Below are 21,286 nucleotides of genomic sequence, written 5' to 3' on the forward strand. Positions count from 1 at the left end.
TGTTTTTTATTGCTGTAAGCATGGGTCTAACAAACTTTTGTGAGGCTTATGCTTACATTTATGTATATATATATATATATATAAATACAAAGTTGTGCTCAAAAGTTTGCATACCCTGGCAGAAATTGTGAAATTTTGGCATTGATTTTGAAAATATGACTGAACATGCAAAAAAATAAATTGTCTTTTATTTAAGGATAGTGATCATATGAAGCCATTTATTATCACATAGTTGTTTGGCTCCTTTTTAAATCATAATGATAACAGAAATCACCCAAATGGCCCTGATCAAAAGTTTACATACCATTGAATGTTTGGCCTTGTTACAGACACACAAGGTGACACACACAGGTTTAAATGGCAATTAAAGGTTAATTTCCCACACCAGTGGCTTTTTAAATTGCAATTAGTGTCTGTGTATAAATAGTCAATGAGTTTGTTAGCTCTCACGTGGATGCACTGAGCAGGCTAGATACTGAGCCATGGGGAGCAGAAAAGAACTGTCAAAAGACCTGCGTAACAAGGTAACAGAACTTTATAAAAATGGAAAAGGATATAAAAAGATATCCAAAGCCTTGAAAATGCCAGTCAGTACTGTTCAATCACTTATTAAGAAGTGGAAAATTCTGGGATCTCTTGATACCAAGCCAAGGTCAGGTAGACCAAGAAAGATTTCAGCCACAACTGCCAGAAGAATTGTTCGGGATACAAGGAAAAACCCACAGGTAACCTCAGGAGAAATACAGGCTGCTCTGGAAAAAGACGGTGTGGTTGTACAAGGAGCACAATATGACGATACTTGAACAAAAATGAGCTGCATGGTCAAGTTGCCAGAAAGAAGACTTTACTGCGGCAATGCCACAAAAAAGCCTGGTTACAATATGCCTGACAACACCTTGACACGCCTTTGGAGTGACGAGACCAAAATAGAGCTTTATGTTCACAACCATAAGTGCTATGTTTGGAGAGGGGTCAACAAGGCCTATAGTGAAAAGAAAACCATCCCCACTGTGAAGCATGGTGGTGGTTCACTGATGTTTTGGGGGATGTGTAAGCTCTAAAGGCATGAGGAATCTTGTGAAAATTGATGGCAAGATGAATGCAGCATGTTATCAGAAAATACTGGCAGACAATTTGCATTCTTCTGCACGAAAGCTGCGCATGGGACGCTCTTGGACTTTCCAGCATGACAATGACCCTAAGCACAAGGCCAAGTTGACCCTCCAGTGGTTACAGCAGAAAAAGGTGAAGGTTCTGGAGTGGCCATCACAGTCTCCTGACCTTAATATCATCGAGCCACTCTGGGGAGATCTCAAACGTGCGATTCATGCAAGACGACCAAAGACTTTGCATGATCTAGAGGCGTTTTGTCAAGACGAATGGGCAGCTATACCACCTGCAAGAATTTGGGGCCTCATAGACAACTATTACAAAAGACTGCACACTGTCATTGATGCTAAAGGGGGCAATACACAGTATTAAGAACTAAGGGTATGCAGACTTTAGAACAGGGGTCATTTCATTTTTTTCTTTGTTGCCATGTTTTGTTTTGTGATTGTGCCATTCTGTTATAACCTACAGTTGAATATGAATCCCATAAGAAATAAAAGAAATGTGTTTTGCCTGCTCACTCATGTTTTCTTTAAAAATGGTACATATATTACCAATTCTCCAAGGGTATGCAAACTTTTGAGCACAACTGTATATACCTACTGGAAAACAAGAAAAAAAAATAATGATTTATTTTGTGAACTGTGTCAAGGTTCATTGAAATTATATTTGCATCTGGCAAAAGCTGTTTCTCTAACCTGGACTGGGGTTGTCCTGTAAGGCCACAACAAACTTTGATCTCTTCCTGAGACCCTCTAGAAAGGTCACCACCAGGTCACGTATGTCCTCTGCGTTACTGGAAGTAAAAGTGTACTCGTCACCTTTGATGGTGGCCAAAGTGAAGCTCTGAGCCTGAAGCTTCCCCCCTCTGACAGAACGAGAGAATTCATAGACAAAGAGAGAGAGAAACTGAAGGTAAATGTCAATATTTTCATCATTAAAGCTCAAAAATAATGTCAAACATCTAAAAAGATCTTTAAACAATGCTAAAGGTATAGTCTAACCTGCTGCTGGAAACTGCAGTGATCTCCGGGAAAGAAAGTTCTAGCAGAACCTGCTCTTGCTCATCCACAAAATAGATACCTGTCCAGTTTACAGCCACTATCACATCATTCTTGGGTAGACTGGGACCTGAAGGCAGGAATTAAGAAATATAACACACCAAAACCACAATACTGCTTTAATTTTATGTAAGTGTCTTTGACAAATAAGGTTGTCCGAAATGATAAAAATTAGAAACCTTTAAAAATCTAGGTTAAAACACACGTGTCAAGTTTGTAGAAATGTAATATTTATACCCATGTTAGTTACACACATTTAAAAAAAAAACATGTATAGCATTTTATACAAAAAATACAATGACTTTAAAAGTGCCAAGTGGTGTATCCATCAAGTAAGACGTAAGAAGTAAAAAGATAACCAGTAAAAAACTTGTGTGCAAAACATATCTGTCAGGGTAAACATTTTTTATTGTATTTTTTTACAAATATAAATTTGGAGTCATGAATATGAAGAAGTTTTATTAGGGTTACTCCATTTAACCTGAACAAAATGCTTTTTCTATAAAATGTAAAAAAAAAAAATTAAAAAAAAATTGTAATGGGTCCTTTCTGTTTTATGGTTTTCTTGTCACATGACAACAAAATAACCACCATACTGAATTTGATTTGATGGGGAAAAAGTATTTTAAATATGAATAATATTTAAAACCAAAAATGTTTCACTGCTTATTGTTTTTATAATAATAAAAGATTGCTGAGTGACTCCAGTCAACCAATTGGCCCGGTTGCTAGGGTGGGTAGAATCACGTTGGGTTAACCTCCTCGTGGTCGCTATAATGTGGTTCTCGCTCTCAGTGGGGCGCGTGGTGAGTTGTGCGAGGATGCTGCGGAGAATAGCGTGAAGCCTCCACATGTGCTAGATCTCCGCGGTAACATGCTCAACAAGCCACGTGATTAGATGTGCGGATTGACGGTCTCAGACGCGGAGGCAACTGAGATTCGTCCTCCACCACCCGGATTGAGGCGAGTCACTATGCCACCACGAGGACTTAGAGCGTATTGGGAATTGGGCATTCCAAATTGGGGAGAAAAAGGGGAGAAAAGCCACAAAAAAAATAAATAAATAAAATAATAATAATAATAAAAGATTATTCCAAATTAGCCAACATTTCATTTTCCAAAAATATAAAAATGACATGAAAGCATATTCATCATAGTAGATGTGTATTTAAGAATTAATTTGTGTGAATTGAATTTTAAATGTATTTTTGAATAACTAGATCCATACAAAGCCAATGAGTGTCACGACATTGACCCACAAATGTTCCAAGACATACCTGAAAATTTAAAGGCCTCGTAGAATCTTGAGAATAACAAAGGCCACTTGTAACGAGCAAAATCCACAACTTCCTCCTTCACTTTCTGAGGGTCCACTCGCTTCTGAGTGTAGATGCCCTACAAAGAAAACATGATGTCTTTCTAACAGAACTATAAAATAACAGATCAGCACACAAACTTCTTTGGTTTTACTGTGACAGTGAAATATAGACACTATGTGCATGTTTGAAATGCTACACTACCTATTATTTTTGAAAGAAAGTATCAATGCATGGAATTTTTTGTTTGTATGGAACACATGGAATTGCCCAAAAAGTCTAAATGGTCCTAAAAATAGGCAAATGTTTTATTGAATAAAATATAATTTCCCATTTCTATCTTTTTTGACCTGAGATTCATCCAGTTAGACACCACTTCCAGAATAGCAATTGCAATGTAGCGTACTCTCCTAAACATTTATTGTCGCACACTGCAAACCTTTTCACATACAGTTTTTTTCTATAAATAGGCAGTATTTGTTGTTATATGTTCTTCTGATAGCAGATTTGTTACCTTTTTGTGCGCAGCCATAACGAATTGCGCCCATCTCTCCACAGTTTTGGCTGAGCTGATCTCTCTGTCTGGGATATATGATGGAATGAGACTCAACAGTCGCTCTACAAGGATCTCGGAGCCATAATCAACATAGTATTGCTGCGATGCCAGCTCGGCCAGATCTTCCTCCTCCCGGAATAGAAAAACCAGATTGGAAAAATATAGAATGACAGAAAAGAATGTAGAGAAAGAGAGCAAAAGATAATCAAATGTGGAAAAAAGGATAAAGAAACAAAGGAAGCAAAAGGGACAGATGTAGAAAAAGAAAAATATTCCCTCCTTAGAACTTGAGTGATTCAAAACACTTTTCTTGTTTGTCAGATATAAGGATGGGTGGCAAGACATTGAAACGAAAACATTCCCATCAATATTAAGATTAGTGGTCAATCAATATGAGTTTTTTAATGGTTAAATCTTAAACATGCGAGAATATGTTCAGCATCAAATCATATATAGTAAATAGTCATTGGGTGTGTTGATTCAAAACAAGTAGATAAAAAAAAATTACGTTTCGTACAACTCTTCAGAAAAGCTTTTTTTGATATTCGATCTTGGACTTTGAGATTCACGTTTCTTAACATTTGATTAGGTGAGCGGATTCTATTTTGTTTAATTTCTTAATATATTACATTTAAATGTTAAATTAAGCTGAGGTATGTAACTTTTTAATCATTAAAATACTTTCTTCTATCCCAGCTTAATATGCAGAGACAACTATAGGTAAGACATTCATAGGTTAATTTTCTCGGAAACTGAAAACACTGTGTCTCTGTGGCGCTATAAAAATTCCTGTGTTTGTTATAAACGACCTGCTTAGACCTGCCAACGTTACTCAACCAATGGACAGAGTTGGGGGCGGGACTATCTGACTGTTTTAATAACTGTAGATGAGGGCGTATTCAAAAAACTGTTTTAAAAACATCGTTTATTTTTGCAGTTCCGTTCATGGGTGCTAGTGTCGCAAAAATTACAGCAGGTTTAAGTTCAATCTTAAATTAAACATCTATCTATTCAAGATTGGGGTCCTGATCATTATGTTTTTATGTAATCGCTAAAATCCACCTCAGGTTTGCGTCAGAGTTCTGGTGGTTTATTTTGCGAAAATGACCTTCTGAATGCTCATTATCCAGCTTTTTACAAGACTTCTTGCCAAATAAATAAGTAAATGGACATGAAATATTGTTTTGCGTTCAAATTATGTTATTATGCGAGAATAAATAAATCGCTTAACAGCTAATTTGCACCTCTGGTCTGTGTCGAATTCTGTTGGCGATAATTTTGCGAAAATGACCGTCTGACTGCTCATTATCCAGCTTAATACAAGACTACTCGCCAAATAAATAAGTAAATGGAAATGAAACATTGATATAAGTTGCAATTATTTTATTAGTTTACTTGTAGAGATCGCATAGTGATACGAGAATAACGAAAGATGACTCGCAATAGATGGCGCCATTGACCAATCAGAATAGAGTATTCCAGAGAGTTGTGTAATAAAATAAAATGAAGAATCATCCATTGAATGGCCCAATATTGATCGAACAGTATTCCGAGGTCACATATCTTACCCTATCACAACGGTACTCTCCAAACTTTACGCCACGCACAATCTGTTGGTAGATGAGGTTTGTCGCTACACCGTCTTCAGAGGGGTCGTGCCAGGGCGTGAAAATCTCCTTCCTGAAAAACAGCCTCCAAGGAGCATTGCGTTCCTGTGCACCCTGTTCTTTAGCATACTGCTCACACTGAGAAACGGCGTCCATTACATGATCATTACCGCTCCCCAGCGATGACACCTGTCACAAACACAGTCAGAAACATTTTATCAATGCATTACTGACAACATGCCATCTATCTATGATAGAATGTTTCAGAAGAACACAATAATGAACAAAACCCTGTTGAAAAAACAAAACCAGCCTAAGCTGGTCTCCAAGTCTGGTCATTTGGCTGGATTCAGCTGGTCAGGCTGTTTGGATGAGCCTGTTTTTTCAACATGGAAAGGTCTCTCATGTGTGAGTGTGTGAGATCTGAGAACTGGAGCACAACACTTCAAAAGCAAAAACAATACTAAACTAGCCGCAAATTTGAAGCAAATTGTTTGCCACTCGTTACTTTCACATGGAAATGAGCTCTTGATTCACCGCAAATGTTTACCAGAAGTTTGCAGCTCTTTGCCGGTAGTGGTGAACCTCCAACAGACCTTTGACAACAATGGACAATTTGCCACAAGTTTGCCGCATAGCTCATTTGCATGTGAAAATTATCAGTGGCGAATTTGCGGCAAGTTTGCGACAAATTTGCAACGAACTCTTAATTTTTGTAAGGGCATACATACCTTGTCAAAGAGAGCGATATATAGGGAGAAGCCAAATCGATCCTGAAGACTAATTTTGTCGGCTAGGGCATTGCAGAGCTCCATGGCTGTGGTCGCAGAGTCCGTCAACAGGGTCTTTGTGGTGCCATCCATAAATGTCACGGGTAACATTATTGGCTTCTTTGATTTCGTGGCCTTATGAATAAAATTCACATGTGATGAGTACATCCACAATTAAATGCTCTGATAAACACAGCTGCTCTAATTTCAGCTATATCCAAATGCCCTTTAATGTTGAGTCCATGTGTTATCACACGTACAAAAAAGTACCAAAAAGTATTCTTGCTGGTATTACTTTCCAGTGAAGGGCTGACCTTCGTAACATCTATGCTATCATCCTCTAAACTACTCAGATATATAACTGTTCATGTAAATCAATGTTTTATGTGCAATGTGGGGTAAAATTATATACCTGAAGCTCTAGCCAGGAGGGTGGTTGTGTCCTTGTTCCATTGACGAACGTTCTTCTGAGTCTCTCCTCGCAGTATGGAGCATAACCAGGAGGACCTTCACTGATGAAGTTACGCAGATACTACAGGAAAAACAGATATATTAGACTTAAGGCTAATTTATACTTATTGGGCGAACAGGTTTCTTTTAATTCGCTTAAAAATTATGTTGAAATGCACTGCTGTTTTTGTTCTGCTATGGTGTTTGTTTGATACGGAAGCCCTGAACCGCAAGGTGAAAAAAACATTCACTAAGTGATTTTTTAAAACATTTTTTAAAAATGATGCTTTCATCCAATTTTTTTTCTCATGTATTGCCTCTTGAGGATAAAAATAAATAATAATAATAATAATTTTTCACCTTGCGGTTCAGGGCTTCTGTAGTTTGGTGATATTTCTCCGGAATACACACATCCCTGAAATTCTTGACCTAAGAGAACTACGCTAGTCGAAGAGTGTTAATGACTGGGTAAAATTAATCATGGTTGTGGTTTGGATGTGACGTGGAGCTGAGGAGATAGTGTCTAGCTAACTTAATATCTTAATGTTAAAAATGGATAACTTTGAAGCCCGTCTCTCCAATATGGAGCCCCTTAAGAGGACACGGAGGGAATTTATTTCCTGAAATAGTTTTGCTTTCCCTCACAATTATTTTGGGATCCCTTGCAATAGCTTTATCTCTCCCTTATGCAAATTAACCATGGTTTTACTATAGTAAAACCTTAGTAACCATGGTTTTTTGGCAGAATAAAGTTTTCCTGTATTATTACCACGTATTTCCTACAAATATCATGGTAAAAATAGAGTTACTGTCATCACACCATTGTCAATTTTACGGATGTAGATTCACTACTGTACAAATATCATAGTTTAACTATGGTTGCTGTAGTAAAACCATGGTTAATTTTCATAAATTTATTACGAGGGAACCCAAAATAATTGCGAGGGAATGCAAAGCTATTTCAGAAAATAAATTCCCCCTCTGTCCCTTAAGGGCTCAGTACTCAAAGGCTGTTCAAAAGTACACTTTTTTTATATGATGCTCAACACAAACTACACAAAGTATGCACAGGCTTCGTTCACCTAGGGTGCTTTAGTTTGTTCAGTCGAAAAGTTTGGCTTCTTCCATTATATTAATTAGGCTATACAATAGTAATTTACAAGAGTCATATCATGGCGTGGTCAGAAGAAGTTTGGATTTATTTTAACCAACATATCTTACCTTGACAAACTTCTCAGAGGGTGCAAAGCAGCCCACACACAGAGACATGAGGATCCAGCCGCGAGCATGACTGCTTTTAGAGGGATTCTGGTTCAGCTGCTTACAGATCTGACAATAGATCTCATCTCTGATGGAGACAAGAGGAAGAAGAATGTTAAGGGTTGTTTGATTGGGAATACCCAATCAATCAATCAATCAATCAATATATCTATAAGACAGTCCAAACATGTTCTCTATGAGATCTCTTTGGTGTCTCAAATCTGACCTAAGGCCTGGCCTAAGGATTCCATTGCCAATGATGAAGTGTAGCTTCTCCAAGTTGGATGTGGGTCGGTCCTCCAGCATACTGTTTCCATGTACAGTGCATTCACCATCATTCAGACGTTTGGTCACCTAGAGTAAAAGGAAATTACCCTTAAAACCACGACAGAGTCCAGTGTCTCCCCTAAAGACCTCCTTGGCTAAGAGTAGAATTAATATTTGCAAAGTTTCTTTGCTCTGAAACACTGACAGTCAGTAAGATCTGTGCAATAAAATTTTTCAAGAGGTTAAATAGGCCAAAAGAGAAAAAAAGGAGTTCCAACAAGGATATGGAAGATTGCTGGGATTTCATCTCTATGGTAACAGCATCACTCACCTCCTCTGTAATCTTGGACTTCTTCTTAAGGGTGAGGGACACCAGTTTGTGACGCACACTGCTTTTCTTATGACTGTCAATGTGAGCATTCTGGAAGAGGCGGACACAATGGAGAAACCTTGTAAATCATGAAGAGAACTGGGCCTGCAGCTCTGGCTATTTTGCCTTAATGGGCCAGGTCATTAAAAAATAAGATTCATGAGATGCTAAAAATTGGAAATCTAGTTTAAAACATGTCATGTTCGTAGGAATGTAACCATTGTTGGTTTCATAATTATTTTTTTTAAAAAACATTTAAAGCATTACCTACAAAAAAAAAATAAAATAAAAAAAAAGTGATAAAATGTCAGTGATTTTTTTATGTATTTTTTTTTTACTTCACACACAGTTATGTGACTAAAGGGGAATTTTTTTGTCACATGACAACAGAATGCATGTTGGTTACACCACCTGACTTTGATTTGATGGACAAAAGTTTTTAAAATATTAATAATATTTTAAAACATAATTGTTTCACTGCTTATTTTTTTTCAAGAAATTATAATAAAAGATATATAAAAAATTTTTAGGAAAAAGGCAATTTGTTCATGTCAAATGGAGTAATTATTCCAAATAATTTATGCCAACATTTAATTTTTCAAGAATTCAAGAATGTTATTAAAATTACTCTTTTTTATTTTTTATTTTTTTACTGTCTCTGGACGGTTACACCACTTAGAATTTTTTCTACTTTAACTCCCAGAAAAACATTAAAAATATGTTCATTATATAAGAGCTGCATTCAAGCACTTGTTTTGTATGAATTGCATTTTTATATAATATTTTTGAATAACTTCACAGACCCCCGCTCCCATCCCAAAAAAAGTGCAACACATCATTGACCCAGCCACTGTTTATGTAATCCGTAAACTCTTTTACTCTCTCTCTCTCACACGTACCTCTCCCTCTCCCTGCAGAGCCTGCAGTTCTCTCTTGTATGTCTTCTTGCCCAGTGTCTCATAGATCTTGGTCATGACAGGGATCTTCTCGCTGCCGTCACTGATAGCGGTGTGGTATTTAGGTTCTGGAAGGTCACCCATGAACCTCAAAATTGTGATCCACACGGCCAGAGCAGCCTGCAGGACAGCCATTTCAAAAAATATTATGATATAACAATTATGCAGCCTATATATTGGATCAGGCTTTGCATTGGGAAAGCTCCTATGATGTCTTAAAATACTTTCTAGATAGACAGCTCACTAGGTTTTAGAGCACATAATTCAACTCTTTACAATCTAAAGCATGTTTGAGAGGTCAAAGGTCACATACCAGCTGATCACCTTCATCTTCGTGAAAAAGTAAGGGTTGTTTGAGCGGGCGCCGTACATAAGTGTGTGTGGTCGTGCCCTGAAAATATGTGGCAGAAAACTTGGCAAATTTGTACTCCGACAAGTCTTCCTCATCTTCCTCTGGTAGAGGAAGAGCTTCATCCAGATCCTCTTCCTCGATCTCCCGATGAGTTCGCTCCAGGTCCTGAGCAAGGCACAATTACACATCGTAGGTTAGTTAATAAACTAATTATTAAGGTGAGTTAATCAGTTGTTTAATTACTTCAGCATGTATCTCTAGAGACATCTAATGGATATCAAAAGTTAGGAAGTGATATGCAGTCAATTGAAGGTTATTAAAGCACTTTGAAAACTCTGAATTAAAACTGGTAGGATGTTCAATAAAACTCAAAGAGCTGACATTTTAGTTGGAGTGCTGTATCGGATGTTACTAATTCCATTCTTACTTAAATTTAAGTGAATGCTGCTGTCACATTACAACAGAAAATACATTTGACTCAATCATTTACATTAATTGCATTTACAGTAATGCACATTAAATGGAAGTCTCTGTAAAAACAGATTTAAAAGGGAAGTTTAAAAGTAGAAACGTGCAGTCTTTAAGTATTATATTAATTATTAAATACAAAAAGTTGTAAAGCTGTAAAAGTGGGAGTACATTTCTAGGCACATGGACTCCTGGTTATGCGTTACTAACATTATTCCTGTGCATGTCAGAATTTCTTTATGTAAACTGTCCATTTCTGGTATCCTTGCACATGTTGTGTGAACGATATCGCGTTGCCTGCTTAACATGGTCATAACGTGTGTTGAAATATTGGATGATAAATGTATACACTTTTCACACTAGTCTGTACATTAACACGTATAATGTATAAAGTAGTGTTGGGTTCGAGTCCACCTTAGTCGAGTCCGAGTCTTTAAACAATCGAGTCCGAATCGAGACCGAGTCCATAACAGGCCGAGTCCGTATCGAGTCCGAATGAATCTGTTCATGAATCTGAATTCAAATTGTAACCGTAAACTCAACATCAATATTTTACGCTTATTTTAAACTTCACAACTAAGAAAAACAGTTTGTCAATATAAACGTAACAAAAACACCTCTGTTGCATTTCATATGTACATTTTATGATTAGTATCCTGATGAACAAATTTCAAAATGGTTTCAGAATGAAAGCATATGCTTTAGGTGTGTGAAGACAAAACTCTCCTTCAACACACTTCTTATTGCGTTCTGTTGACATTTCAATTATTTGTTGCTTTTCCCCTCCACTCAAACATACACCAAAGAAAGTGAAAGCTGCGTTAGTCATTACAACCAGAGTTATTATAATTTTGAATTTTAATTTAGTTTTTATTTCTACTTCATTTTCAATTTGTCCATTCAATTTAGTTTCATTTTTATCTAAAATCATGGGTGAAATACATGTAATTAATTAAATACATTTAATATATTTAGTAAATGGTCATATTAAAACATTTAATAATGCCCATAAAATTAAATGCAACAACATAAAATAAAAACAGAAAAGATCAGATACCATTAAAAAAATATTTATATACTACAGTACTACACTTCACACTTTTCAGTCCTCCTGCTGTGCCCAGGTGTAGCCTACTTCCCTAAAGTCAAGATCAAACTCACCTTGGGCTGACGTTTCATTATATTTAGTATGGATAATAGGTGAATAGAGACTTCTCCCCTCACTTGTGTTCTTCATTGTATTTTCTGACTTTTTTTGCCATTGAAACACAAGTGCCAGCTTTACAGGTAACACATAGAGGTTGCGCTACAAAAATGTGATGGACTGAGTTGTACAATTTCCATCATGGTCTATTTCATCCGTCATTTTAGTTTAAATATCCCTAATACACAGCATATTTGATTTTGTCTCGATATAGTCAACATTTTCAGTTAGAAATGGCTTTGTGTAGTAATGTGAGTCTGATAAAACATTTGTTCTATTTAATAATTTGCAGAATAATCACACATAAGGACATATACGTGTGAAAACTGATGTGCAGTATCAAATACACTGTAGAGAAGTCTTCATCATTATGAAGACAAAGCCAAATCCTGGACATTTAGAGGCAATTTTGAAATCAAAATTCTTCAGCTCTGAAAAAGAGGACATGTCTGGGAAAAAGAGGACGTATGGTCACCCTATGTTACATTATTTGTTTGCTTGTTTGTTTGTCATTGCATCACAAATGCCATGGACTCGGCTGGAGTCCGAAAGGCTCAAGTCCGAGTCAAGTCCGAGTAAAAATGCATACGAGTCCGTGACAAGTCCAAGTCCATTAAAACTGGACTCGTGACTTGGACTCGAGTCCGAACTCGAGTACCCCAACACTAGTATAAAGTATTTGGCCTATTGAAATGTGTTTTTCTATGTTTATTCCAGTGCACTGCCTTGCCCCATAGACTTCCATTGTAACTGCATTGATGCTTAAGCAATTTTTGTTTGCTTTTACAAACTGAGGGACGAGTCAAATTGGTTTTCTGTAGTCACAGATGTTGGCCATATAGCTAACTTGTATTGAACCCAGAATGTTATTTTAAAAAAAGGATACACTCGAATCCCCTAAACCTACATCCTCACCTCAAATCCAGCTGGTGCTTGGCCCTCCTGACCAGGAAACGAGTTTGTGGTTCCCAGGAAGCCAAACATCTTGTCCACCATATCAGAGTCGTTGACCGGCTCGTGACGAGCTCTCTCCATCTGGTCCAACATTTCTTTTTTCCTCCGCGTCTCTTCTCGCTCTTTCTTCTCTCGTTCAGCGTCCTCTCGTGCCAGCTGTGCCAGTCTTTCCTGATGTTTCCTCTCTGCTTCCTCTTTGGCCTTCTTGGCACTCATCTGGTTCCTCAACTTCTGTTCCTCAGCCAAACGCATCTTCTCTGCCTCCAAACGCCGTCGGTACTAATCGAGATATGAAAGAAAAGTGATGAGAAGTTACGGGTTATGGTTGTATGCAGTTCAGAATTGAATAGACAATGTCTTTGAAGTTCCAATTTCAGATTACAACTTTGCATCCTGTTTGCTACCTCAGTTAAAATTCAGGACTGGATGGGACAACAGTGTTTTGGGGAATCAAACAATGAATGTTATAGCTGTGTCTACATATTAAGCTTGGATAGGAAAAAAATGACAAACTTCAGCTTTCGGTAAGTAGAATTAATATTGATTGAGATTAAAAGAAATTCATATTTCTTTAAGTATAAATGTTCAACTACCTGTACACATTTTTCAAAATTAATTGAAATTACGTATGGGGAATTTCCCGAAATATGACATTACAGTAACAATCATTGTTTGAAATACTTCATACAGAAATTTCCATTTATTTTAGATATATTTTATTACATTTATAATAATTAATAATTTTATGGAGCATCGGGGAAGACTTTATGAACATTAACCTTTAATTTCACATTAACATTTTGATGGTGTAAGACTGTCACAGAATTGTTTGCATCACTTCCGGGAAAGTCACAGAATTGTTTGCATCACTTCCGGGAAAGTCAAGAATTGAGAACCAACGTCACAAAACTCTCACACAGAGGAGCATCTCCACCTGAGAAACCACACCCTACTGATTGGGGACCATAAAACGCAAATCACACTCATATCTGCTCTCTCTCTCTCTCTCTCTCTCTCTCACCTCAGGTCACTTTAAGGACACTAAAAACTAAGTTATGACTTATCCTGTTCTGTAATGTAAAAGGTTTTCTGATCATACATATTTGGTATCATTCAAGAGGTCTCAGTGCAACTGGTAAAACGGTCTCATTCCCTTTCAGCAAAGTCAAATCACAAGTAAGATTTAAGAACTTAATAAAATACAGTATCCTATCCGGGGCATGCCCCTCCCAAGTCTCACACAGAGACCAGATGCTGTATGCAGATTAGATGTATTCTTTGTCAACATCAAACAACCTATTCAATCAAAGGTCAACTTACAACTCCCTAAATTGTAAACCAAATCCTAAATAACATCAAACACGCACATCTGAAATAACAATGGAATCGTTTGGTACTTAAGGAAGGATGGCAGAGAAGCTCTGGGAATCTGTAAATCAGATCTCCCATGCTTCGTCGTTTGCATGTAGTTTTTTCTCTACCAGGTAATTGCAATTTGTATTTCTTATATTTGGTAAATGTTTGAATGGAATACAACTTTAATTATATTATTATGCTTGGTTAACTGATAGCTTTGAGTTTGATTTATTATTTTACTTGGATTGTTTGAATGTATTACTATTACCTGGTAAATAAATTGTTATTATGATTCATTCTGAAGGACTGTTTTCTAGTATATTTCTTGTTAACTACAAATCTATGGTCAGAGTTGGCTTAATTAAGCTACTTCAGAAGTAACCCATTAGTTAAGTATGTAAAAGGCTAAACAGTAAACCGAGAATCTATAATAGAACTTAGCCAAATAAGACTAAACGGATAAAGCCGAGAAGCTATAAGGACTTAGTCTAAAACTTACTAATATCTGAAACTGATGAATTTGTAGTTAAAGGACCTGTGTCCGGCCGGCACAGGACCCAAATAACATTGAAATAACAAATGCAGTCTAGAAGAGAGAATTACTCAAATTCAGAGCATAGATACATCAACGAGGTTTTTCATAATTGGAGTCTGATGAAATAAAGAAAAGAATTAATGATAAGATTAATAAAACATGGAACTCAAATCAAATAATCAAAGTATTATTTAATGTCGCGCACGCTAAGACAGAACACGCAGGAGACCTTCAGCTACGCCATTGGATACCGTCCTTGGACCAGTGGGTGACTTCCCCTTTACAATGGCAATATTTATTTTTATGAAGCTATATGAAAACAATTGTATAATATATTGTATAATAAACAAAAAAATTAAAAAGTTGAAAAATGTCTAATAAGTTGAAAATAATTATTCAACATATCAGTAAGTATAAATAAATTGGAAAATAGGTATAAAAATTAAGGAATAAATAGGAATAATATGTTAAAAGTAATGTAATTTGTTTTAAATCGCAAAACTTTTGTGTGACTACATTGAATTTCTTTGAATTCCTCTTCCTGTACAATTCATATTCAAATTCAAATTCAAGATCCTGTGGTGCGTGATCAGTTCAATTCAAATTCACACTCATGAAAATGGGAGTCAGTTCTCAAATTCTGAATTCTGCCCAACGCTGCACCCAACTCATTCTTACCAATCTGGAGGGGGTTGGCCTCAATTTTATAGTGATAATGCCAAGGTTAATCTACACATAAGAGGAAGCAGCTCATCTCACCTCTCCTTTCAGTCTCTTGTAGAGTCGGCGGGCGATCATGCCTCTTGTATAAGCCTGGATGGTGATGACGGCCCAAAGACGATGTCTAAATGCCTGCCGTACCAGACACCCTCTGCAGCGGCTCTGGAAAAGGGTGATTCTCTGTCGTGTAACATGGTACGTCTGGTAGAGTTTACGAGATTTATACAATGCCTGAAGACGTGAGAAGCCAGCTCTCATCTATGAGACAGAAGACGAGAATGTTAAAATATTTGTCGGTAAGAAGCGTGAACTTGCTGTGAGAATGAGTGAGACCAACCGCTCCATAATTCTTCCGACAGTAATAGCCTCTCCATGTTTTCTGGATCAACATGGCTGATTTCTTAATCTTCAGAAAGTTGGATCTGTGGGAGAGATTATAATGTTTTTGATTTTGTCTTATGTTTGTGTAAAGTGGAGACATTGCAAGACAGAAAGTTCCCTACAGGGTCCAAATTAACGTTTTACCTCACCTGCCATTTATGAGTGAATTGAAAATTTACCAGCCATAATTTGGTAACACTTTACAATAAGGTTCTATTTGTTAATATATTTAATGCATTAGGTATCATGAACTAACAATGAACAATTTTTTTTTTTTACAGCATTTATTAATCTTGGTTAATGTTAATTTATAAATATACAGTTGAGTTCAAATAGCATTAACTTATGTTAAGATATGCAACATTTATATGTAAACAAAAATGTATTAGTATATTCAAGTTAACATTAAAGGTGCTGCTAGCAGTTTTGCCGTTCTGGAATTTCCACGAGCTGGGCCGTTATATTTAGCCACACCCCCTCTTTCCAAAACCCAGCACATCAAAGATAATGTAGACAGCGACACTGAGCAGAAGACCATCATCCCACGGTTGTCAAACACAACAGTAGCAAAATAGCACCCTTGACTGACAACTGTTATGATAAACATGGCATAAAAATTTCATTTTTGTTTGCAGGCCGACGAGATATCTCAGGACACTTATTTTATGAATATCTTTTAGGGAGTATGAACTTTTTATTTATTTTTTTTGCATACCTTTCCATTAAAAACTAATTTGCTTAAAGCACCTTTAATTTTCCTTTACTGTTCGGTCATTTTTGACCGAAATAAATTTTGCAGATGCAAAAAAATAAAAAATAAAAAAAATGGTTTCCTTTATCTGAGCTGTACAAGACTGTTTAAGTGGTCGTAAAAAAAAAGCAACACATTTACGGTTTGTGGTCAAACCTTCAACTAGGTTTTTACTGTAGTTAAGTTACATAAATGTGCTTATTTGCATATGCAAATGAATGGTGAAATTGAGAAATGTATATGTAAATATGATCTTAAAAACCTAAAATCCCAGTAGAAGTGCATAATTGTATTGTTTTTACTCCAGTAAAGAAGAAATGTTATATACTGTTTCCGGTCAAAAATGACCACGAACGGTAAAGTGGCCCTTCTTGAGCAGAATAGGAGGGTGAATTAAAATGAATAAATGTTGTAAAAGTATTGTTCACTGTTAGTTGATGTTAACTATTGTATGAACTAATATTAACAAATACAACCTCTTGTAAAGTGTTACTAATATTTCTTGCCACCCATGAAACTGGAATTTTGCATTATTTTTATTAAAATATACATTTTGCCCCTATTAAAAAGCTCTGTTTTCCCTGCATACTTGTGTCAAACAGTGCTGATCTAATCTCAGTTGCTCTGTGAAACTGTCCGTGAAGGTGTTTTTGCAATTTGTCATATTTTCATTTTGCTGACAGACATGACAGTCACTGACATATTTTCTTAAGTAGACAGTTTGTATGTCTACTAAACACTCACTTCAGTAATGGTCATTGACTGCTCTTAAAATTAAATTACATAAAATGTAAGTAAGATGAAGTTACTGGCCAGTTGGAGCTTTATTTACGACAACTTATCAAAGCTTTCGGCGCTTGGTGAGTGCTAATATAGGACCCTGCTTCCCTACATCAAATGCAAACTACAACTCGGCAGACATTCTTACCTGTCCTTGAAACCTCGCACGACTTTCTGAATGAGAATGACCTTGTCAGTTATGGCCTTATCTCTCTCAATTTCCAGCAACATGTCATGATGATCCTGCCAAAGGTAGAGAGAGGTGTTTAAAGAGAATCCATACTAATAGAACTATAACCTCCAGCATCTTTAAGCACAACACTTATGATGTTCCATCATTCAGGTTATCAGCACGCCTCATATTGATGTGCATCTCTTCCAATCCTCCACTTCCTGTCAGTATGTATTGACACTGCCCTCTCTTCCTTCCTGCTGAGTGGGATTTCCTGTTCTAGAGAACTGGGAGGTATGATAAAGACCAATGCCTGGAAAATTTGCACTGGCTGTTTAGAAATAGACAAACTAGTTCTTGACCTTTGACCTCTAGCTGAGGGCAGTCTTTCCGGCCACAGAAAAACAAACCTCGAATATTGCAGTCAATGTTTTTTATTTATTTTGAAATGACTGCATACAGAAACAACGAGCTGATATTTCTATCTAAACACAGATTCACATGTTAATCAGTGACAAGTTATGATTTGATTATTTTAAAAAATCCCTCTTCTTGTACCGATTGTGAAGCACATATGGCAAATGGTCTTTTGTGGTCACATCATCAAACATTTTAAGATACACTACGGCTTATTGTAGTGACTCAGGATAAGGCAAGTACATGGTTTTGAATGTATATTTCAATATACTGGCTCAATAATGGTATTTTGTTCATTTTCTCCCCTATTCTCCCCCAATTTGGAATGCCCAATTCCCAATGCACTCTAAGTCCTCGTGGTAGCGTAGTTGCCTCCGCGTCTGAGACCGTCAATCCACGCATCTTATCACGTGGCTTGTTATTTCGAATATGACAAATCGAGACATGGCGTGTGTGGAGGCTTCACGCTATTCTCTGCGGCATCCACGCACAACTCACCACGCGCCCCACCGAGAGCGAGAACCACATTATAGCGACCATGAGGTGGTTACCCCACGTGACTCTGCCCTCCCTAGCAACCGGTCCAATTGGTTGCTTAGGAGACCTGGCTGGAGTCACTCAGCATGCCCTAGATTCGAACTCGCGACTCCAGCGGTGGTAGGCAGCGTCTTTACTCACTGAGCTACCCAGGCCCCCCTATTTTATTCATTTCTAATGATAAATTAAACTAGAAATCTCTGCAGAGTACTTAAATTGGCAGTTCTATGTGAGGTTACCAGCCCTGTTGCTCTTTAAAAGTGGACCTGAGGTACGGTACCTTCAGAAAGATCTTGGTCTTTCCCATCTGCCAATCATCATCACGGCCCAGTACAGCTTCAGCAATACGCTGACAGGTTCCTCTCAGGTCCTCCTAAGAAAAAAACACCCAGAATACATTTAGACAGCTTATTAAATGCACAAGGAAGACATATAAACATGAAATGTACTTCATAAGCCAAAGTAAAGTTTCTAGGGAGATTTATCGTCTCTCACCTGTTTGTAAGCAGGTTTTACTCCAGGCATTAATACACGGTATCTGTCCACAAACTCGACGAAAGTGTAACGAATGGGGTATCCGGCCCGGCGAATCCGGATGGTTTCCATCATTCCAGAATATCTGAGCTGTCTCACACACAGCTCACGATCAAAGAGCTGACGAATCACAGAAGTATGGTCAGAAACATACCTCTTGGTAGAAGCCACTTGTTAGCATGTAATAACTTTCAATAACAACAAACAATATTACATTAAACCTAATGGCTTATTAGTACATTCATATTGTTGGAAATGTACAACCTAATGTAACACTTTACAATAGGTTGTATTTGTTAATGTCAGTTACTACGTTAGTTAACATGAACTAACAATGAACAATACTTTTACAGCACTTCTGAATCTTGGTTATATACATATATGCAGTACATACATTTTTTACTAATAGAGTTTTAAAATGTAAAAGTTTTTGCATTAACATTAGTTAATGCATTGAACTAACATGAACAACTGTATTCATGATAACTAACCTTAACAAATAGCTTTAAATTGCTATCCAAAATTTCAATGTACATAAACTTCTGATTTGATAATAAAACATATCATAAGATGTTACCAAACAGTTATACAATGTCAAAACAAGACAAAAGCAATCAATAAGACTTATTAGAAAAGTAATGAGAAGACATTCTCCTTAAACAACATTTTAGGAAAGAGTAAATCTAAAAACCTGTAAACATAATTTCTATATTGAGTTATGAGTCATCCATTGGCATGAACCAGATCTCATTCTCCATTGGCACCAGTCAAGATATGGCTTTCCATTGCTGTTGTACAGATTGACACTGGTTTGACTCACCATGGGCTTCTTGTACTCATTGGGTTTGATGCAGCGAACGAAGAACGGCTGACACACGCTCAGTGTGCGCATCAACAGCTCCAAAGAGCGCTTGAACTGACTGCTCAGAGTCGGGGAACGCTTTCTGGTCTCCGCCCCCTGTGTATCAGGAAACACACACACAAAAAGAGAGAGAGTGAGCACTTTTTAAAAGATGTTCAAGAATAGTGCTGAGCAGAGGTCAAGATTCTTTTTAGGGTAAATCATGTGAAAACTGTCAAGAACGACAGAGGACAGAAAAAGCTAAATATGTTCTGCATGAAGAAAAAGAAGCCTATTTATGTAACCATTAAGATTTTGGCATTGTAACAGTAATGTAATGGCAAATATATATATATATATATACACACTGTATATAATTAAAATTGTAACGTATATTTGGTACCTATGTAAACTGAATTGAATTCTAAAATAATGCATTGTACATAAACAGGATGATTTCATTAATGTGTTACATTGTTTTGTTTTTTTAACAGTAAAGAACATTTGGAGGGGAAATTATAACTTCTTATTTATTTTATTTTGAATTTGTAATAAAATATGGCCAGGACATTTCTTCCCGAGATTTTATTTCAAGCTGGTGGGTAACTGCTTTTCTGTCACTCTGTCTGTTTTCTCATTGAAATCACTCTCTCTTTTCTTTGCCCGGAGCTCTTTCATTCTCAAACAGGAAATGGCCTCACCTTAGGAAGTGCTGTTTGACAGATATATTATCTAGACAGAAGCATGTCATATTATTTATTTTGGTCTACTTAAGAGAACAAAAAAAGGTGGAAAGTGTTAAAGCTCAAACTATAGGCTGTGCCATGAACAAGTGAATGATGTTTAAGGCTGTATATTGGCTCAAAAATCAAAATGTACAAAGAAAATCAATGAACATTATACATAAGGGTACAACGGGGATAAACGCCCCAGGGGGTAAAAGGCACTAAACAGCAAGAAAACCTACCACAGTACTTCCTTTAACACCTAATTGCCACTTTACACTGCAAAATATTCCTGATCCATGAGATCACTGCATGCAATTTCTAAAGTTTAATAATTTATCTAATAAAATTAGCTAATGTGAATCCCTGAAATTATCACATTTATTTTGAAACAAAATACTTATTTGTCGTTTTCAGTTTTGTTCAAGGTCATTAAATCAAAAGTTTTTTAATAACTGTCCAATTAGTGAAGGAATTGCATATATGGGGTAAAAAGCCCCCCTTTTGAAGGGGCTAAAGTCCCCCATAAAACACACTGTTTTACTTTAGTGGGGCGAATAGATTTTTGAAAAATGAAATGATTTCTGAAATGGTTATTCTGTGGATGTAACAATCTTAATTTATAAGATTGACCATTTTTGCCCTATAACTATTGTCCCTATATTTACACAAAGTCACTATATGTCACCCCCCTGGGGACCTTTTACCCCATACGTGGGGGTATTTTACCTCAAGTTTGGAATAAAAGTCTCTGTCGCCACTTTTTATTTTATTTTACGAATTTGAATCAAAACAACTTTCTTTTATTATTTATTTTCACATATTATATTGCTCCG

At 36.7% G+C, this 21,286-nt stretch overlaps 1 protein-coding gene across 1 annotated transcript in view; it reads right to left on the reverse strand.

Moving 5' to 3' along the window:
• Window positions 1-21,286, reverse strand: part of myo7aa (myosin VIIAa) — a 48,218-nt gene that overhangs the window by 14,187 nt on the left and 12,745 nt on the right. Inside the window, exons 15-33 of the mRNA XM_051724300.1 lie at window positions 19,705-19,842; window positions 18,846-19,004; window positions 18,631-18,723; window positions 17,373-17,467; window positions 15,650-15,734; window positions 15,352-15,570; window positions 12,663-12,980; window positions 10,037-10,240; window positions 9,667-9,843; window positions 8,729-8,818; window positions 8,357-8,484; window positions 8,092-8,218; window positions 6,833-6,952; window positions 6,382-6,555; window positions 5,612-5,839; window positions 4,002-4,169; window positions 3,449-3,566; window positions 2,115-2,241; window positions 1,809-1,978 (exon numbers count right to left, since the gene is read on the reverse strand). Coding sequence (XP_051580260.1) covers window positions 1,809-1,978; window positions 2,115-2,241; window positions 3,449-3,566; window positions 4,002-4,169; window positions 5,612-5,839; window positions 6,382-6,555; window positions 6,833-6,952; window positions 8,092-8,218; window positions 8,357-8,484; window positions 8,729-8,818; window positions 9,667-9,843; window positions 10,037-10,240; window positions 12,663-12,980; window positions 15,352-15,570; window positions 15,650-15,734; window positions 17,373-17,467; window positions 18,631-18,723; window positions 18,846-19,004; window positions 19,705-19,842 — 2,938 coding nt within the window. The remainder of the gene's footprint in view (window positions 1-1,808; window positions 1,979-2,114; window positions 2,242-3,448; window positions 3,567-4,001; window positions 4,170-5,611; window positions 5,840-6,381; window positions 6,556-6,832; window positions 6,953-8,091; window positions 8,219-8,356; window positions 8,485-8,728; window positions 8,819-9,666; window positions 9,844-10,036; window positions 10,241-12,662; window positions 12,981-15,351; window positions 15,571-15,649; window positions 15,735-17,372; window positions 17,468-18,630; window positions 18,724-18,845; window positions 19,005-19,704; window positions 19,843-21,286) is intronic.

This window comes from Myxocyprinus asiaticus, chromosome 18 (assembly GCF_019703515.2).
Source record: "Myxocyprinus asiaticus isolate MX2 ecotype Aquarium Trade chromosome 18, UBuf_Myxa_2, whole genome shotgun sequence".
NCBI classification, from domain to species: domain Eukaryota; kingdom Metazoa; phylum Chordata; class Actinopteri; order Cypriniformes; family Catostomidae; genus Myxocyprinus; species Myxocyprinus asiaticus.